Source organism: Hypomesus transpacificus, chromosome 14, assembly GCF_021917145.1.
Source record: "Hypomesus transpacificus isolate Combined female chromosome 14, fHypTra1, whole genome shotgun sequence".
Lineage (NCBI taxonomy): Eukaryota > Metazoa > Chordata > Actinopteri > Osmeriformes > Osmeridae > Hypomesus > Hypomesus transpacificus.
Window position 1 is genome coordinate 10,051,582 of NC_061073.1, and position 4,904 is coordinate 10,056,485.

A 4,904-nucleotide genomic window follows, 5' to 3' on the forward strand; every position below is an offset into this window, starting at 1 on the left:
CCTGTTGCTGATGTTGGAAAGACAACTAGCTTTTATGCTCGGTTTGAGAAGCAGGGGCGTGTTCAACATTTCTGACATCTGTGTGAACTGGCCAATAGGCGCACAGAAGGGGTGCACAGGGAGGGGTTTACAACTTCACGCTAATTAGTGTAAGCTACAAGTACTCTTTACTGCCGGAGGTTAATAAAAGGATACAATTATGAAAATAAAGAAACATCTAAAACTAAATCTAATTTGGGAAATACATAGTGTTATTTTCTAAAAGTGAAATCAGTGGAAGAAATGTAGGCAACATTATGAAACGACGTATAGGCTATCTAAGGGACACAATGAAAAAGAGAATCTTGATTTGAAATACTAATCGAAACAGCCTACTATATGTACAGCTCTTTTATTCATAGCCTCTTAAAGATAAGTCATATGAAATAGCCTAGCCAACAGGCTAATCGCAAAAACATCACTGGGATAGGAGGATGCATTCATATTTTTTTAATTAAAAGTGTGACATAGTGCGACAAGTGTGACATTGCCTTGCGCTAAACGCATCGCCGTGCGCTGCCGCCTCAACGTGCGCTGACGCCGCGCAGCTAGAGGGTAGAGGTTCAGTTGGGCCCTGTCGGTACTCAGGCGGGTTCTCCCCGGGCCTGTCGGTGTGAAGTTTGCATGTTCTCCCCGTGCTTACATAGGTTTCACAAAGAACACAATATAATAAAGGCATATCAAATCGAAGCCAGGACATAGACGGGACATGCATTTAAGAAGTGCTGCTGATTCGCCTGACGTCCAAGGGTAGGGAAGGACGGTCAGGCTGGGTGACTTTATTCGGTGGACATCTAGCATGCGTGAATGTGTTCCGATCCACTAACTTAGATTAATGAAATCATTCTTCTTCTAGACTATTTTCCTATGTGAAAATCGAATAGCTCTGCAAGTGGTCAGTGAGGGCATGGCTCAACATGAACGCTTGATGGCGACAGAGAGTTTTTAATTTGGCTTAACTGAAGACCTGAACAGAATTCTACACCACACTGACAGTGAAAGGATGCACAATGATAATCCACAACTTTGTTCAACAACATTTTATTTTTGAAGAAATATTCATTGTAGGTATATGATTAATATTGAGGTGATATTAAAGGAGCAAACAATACCCCTAATGAAAGCATGGAAGGATCAGACAGGTACTGCACTCCTTATGTTGAGAAGACTTTCCTTGTCCTCTTATTGAATTCAATCAGGTAGAATTCAGAATATAAAACATATGTATATTATGACACTGTACTCCGTAATAACATTATTATACAATGGTTTATACCAGACAGGTATTTGGCTTATGAACACACAAAATGCCATGCAGGAAAAGTAACTTATAATGTAATAGTGTTTCTAATGGAGGTTTTGTCCTTTGGAGAGAGGGAGTATTGAGTGTAGAGGAGGCTGAGTGCTTTATAACGGCACATTCCTTATGTCATACATTTGGAAGAAGCTATAATATCGACAAAAACACAAACTTCAGAGAGAGAAATATCTAAAACTTTTTTCACGTAAAACATCTGGATGATATGGTGCTGGCACTTTGGAGTTATACTGGATTTCAATTGGTAAAAAAGTAGGATATAGTAATATCCCTTTTTGCATACTGTATGGACCAGTTATTCCCAGTTATCCTATTCCTCGTCCATTCCAAGGACCATGTCTATAGAAGCAATAAAGGTTTGAAAGGTGTGTCTTCTACGTATAAGTTGCTTCAATCAAATCCACAACACCGGTGCTTAGAAGCCCATGGAGGGCAGGCTAGGGGTGGACAGGCTCCAGACACAGGGTGAAAACTGTAAATCTGACCCCACACACACACACACACACACACACACCTACTTTACATGAACACAATCATGTTTACCGGCCACATGCTCAGGCCCCGCCCCCCCATGCTCAGGCCCCCCCCCCCCCCCCCCCCCCCCCCCACTTGCAGACGACGCTCCGCCCCTGCTCCCAGTCACCAGAGGGGTTTCTCACAAACACACGTGGGACCTGCGAGGGTTTTAAGCGACCCCGGCGCTGGTCAGCTCCTCCTGCAGCTGGTCTATGAGGTATTCCCCGAGGGTCCCCACAGCCCCACAGCCCAGCCTGCGGGCATTGGTGAGGAGGTCTCCAAGCAGCTTGACCCGGGCAACCAGGGGCCCCAGGAAGCGGCTCTTCACCACGCTGGCGGAGTGCGGGTCGCTGTTCTGCCGTGCCAGCAGGCTCAGGTCCACCAGGACGCACATCTCATCCTTCCACTGGGCCAGCAGCAGCTCCAGAGCTGGCAGCACTGCACACACCTGCTCACAGCCGGGCTTCTGGAACACACAGGGACACACCTGCTCAGAGCCCTGCTTCTGGAACACACAGGGACACACCTGCTCAGAGCCCTGCTTCTGGAACACACAGGGACACACCTGCTCAGAGCCCTGCTTCTGGAACACACAGGGACACACCTGCTCAGAGCCCTGCTTCTGGAACACACACCTGCTCACAGCCCTGCTTCTGGAACACACAGGGACACACCTGCTCAGAGCCCTGCTTCTGGAACACACAGGGACACACCTGCTCAGAGCCCTGCTTCTGGAACACTACAGGAACACAAACGCCCTGCCTGGGCTTGGGGTACAGGGTAGGCGTTTGTCCTGGTCTAACGGGGAAAACCCTGGCTCTCACTGAGACCTTGCCTACCTGCAGACAGCTGGAGAGCTCTCTGGGTCTGTCTCGTGATGATGCTTTGACCAGGGCAAAGGTTTTTTAGCCTCGTTCAATTAAAACAAGTCATAACTTATGGCAGGGTTAGTCATGTTGAGGGCGTATCGTTTGAGTCGCACAGATCAATGGATAACGAGGTGTTCCGAATCGCTGATGATGGAACCGTTCGTGGTCTCACTCGGGATCGGTTTGACATGACTCGTAAAACCGGAGGAGGCTGAAAGGAGACACTCGGTGACACCAGCGCCTATATCTGGAAACACAATTAATACACTGTCCTTCCGCCATCACATTCATCTCCACAATTTTCCGGAACTCACCCTGAAAGGCATTAAGAACTGAACTCTGGGCAAAGCCCCAGCGTTTGCCCCCCCCCCCCTTCACTCCCCCACCTCTCACCCCTCCCTCTCACCCCTTACCTCTCTGTTCACGCTCTCATCAGTGGACCCTGCCAAAAATACTAGGATTGGTCTCAGGCACTACGTTCAAAATGGAAGGGATTACTTCAGGAAAAATTTTAACTATCTTTCGTATATCTTAATACCACAGAACAGGTGCATATCCTCAACTCTCATAACTTTCCAGACTATTACCACTTTTCCATTCAGAAAGTTGAATTTGAGTGGGGCAATTTTGATGGAAGGTGAATTAATTTGTCATCGTGGGTGGAGCTAGGCAGGGAATATCTGCTGACCAGAGGTAGTGTGGGGGTGGACCCAGGCTGAGTGAGTAGAGTGTTGACAACATGCTGCTCCAGCAGGTACATCTCCTGGGGTGGTTTTACCTGGATGTCTTTGTTGCAGTACTGTCCTCCGCGTTCACACAGGTAGTCCATCATGGCCTCAGCCTGTTCCTGCTCCTTCCCCGACTCCTGATGGAAGAACGCTGCCACTCTTGGCAGGGCAACGTCATCCTGCTCAAATATCTGGGACTGGGAGAGTCGAGGCAGTGGGAATCAAAATAGGATGAAGTGCCTTACATTTTTGGGGTCACTGGTTAAGAAGCTAGCTTCCCTAACCCTTAAGACAGGATTAGACTAGATATGGAAAGATGATTACTACACTATTCACTGCTTTGAAGTTATGAGATCCCTGGTAAAAAAAAAAAAAAATTGTTCTGTAACATATCAATATAATTTTATTTTAATCATAAATCTATGTCTATGTATGCTCGTTGCTTACATTACAAGAGACTCATGAACAGTAACGGATGCATATTTAGGTGAACGCAACTGATCTGTGCTGATCGCTTCGAGTGTTGATTTGATTGCTTAGATTGAAATCAACGCGCTACCTTACCAGCGCCTCCAGCCTGTATGCGACTTCGAGAAGCAATGTCGACACGCCACACAAACTCTCCTCCACAGCCGAGGTGAGATTCTGCTTCACTTTGCTGCCGACACAAGCTCGGTGGGTCTTGCAGACAGGAAGATTAGTTTTTAATCTTTTGGTACTTGGTTCAGCCATGTTAAAGAGTCGCTGTCACACCAAATAATTTCAACCGTGGCAACAAATAATTTCGCTGTATTTATCAGGGTGTTATTTCATTATTCTTTGAGCTGTGGACTGTGGTCCGATAACACCAAGTAGCTACACAATACACGTTGTTTACAGTCTGCCGCTGCTGGAGACCACGGGATCAAAATAAAAATAGACTACGATCGCTTCCTGTGTTCCACAGATCAAGTTCATCCGGTGCATGTGAAAGACATCCCGTCCTAGATAATTAATGGGACTCGCGAGCTATGGAAATACACCGTCAGAAGTAGAAGTTGGAACACAGATGCTTTCATACTCATGTCGATCCAGGGATATCAAACACATGCGAGTCGTAACATTATCAGGTTATAAATTCAAGTGTTAAAAAGTCTTGGGACACACAGATTTGTGCTCACACTTATTAAACGAGTAAAACATTAAAGAAAAAACCCAATGCAATCTTCCTTCAGAAATCCAAACGTGTATTAGCACATGATCAAAGTTGACCATATAAACGGTGGTCTGATCTGGCTGGGCAGAAATGCCTTTTACAAAATGTATTTATTTGAAATGTTCAATATAGTAATTTAGGACCTTCAAGTTAAGTCTGGCCATGTTTAATATGAGGGTGCACATGCGGTTCTCTAAACTGTAAATTCCCTTACATGCAGACTGTCATGTCCTTGCTGT

The 4,904-nt window shown here is 46.0% G+C and overlaps 1 protein-coding gene across 3 annotated transcripts; it reads right to left on the reverse strand.

The window, feature by feature from the left end:
* Positions 1-1,943: 1,943 nt before the first annotated feature.
* Positions 1,944-4,402, reverse strand: zgc:172145 (Ferritin light chain, oocyte isoform-like). Of its 3 annotated transcripts, none has more exons than XM_047033682.1 (4): positions 4,035-4,402; positions 3,521-3,667; positions 2,548-2,604; positions 1,944-2,339 (listed from the first exon to the last, which is right to left on the reverse strand). In XM_047033682.1, exons 1-4 carry the CDS (start codon positions 4,200-4,202, stop codon positions 2,043-2,045), a joined length of 669 nt encoding a protein of 222 aa, XP_046889638.1. In that variant the 5' UTR covers positions 4,203-4,402; the 3' UTR covers positions 1,944-2,042. The 3 variants fall into 3 exon arrangements, with proteins under 3 accessions (XP_046889638.1, XP_046889639.1, XP_046889640.1); XM_047033683.1 differs by having other exon boundaries at positions 1,945-2,339; positions 2,587-2,604; XM_047033684.1 differs by lacking the exon at positions 2,548-2,604 and having other exon boundaries at positions 1,945-2,339.
* Positions 4,403-4,904: the final 502 nt, after the last annotated feature.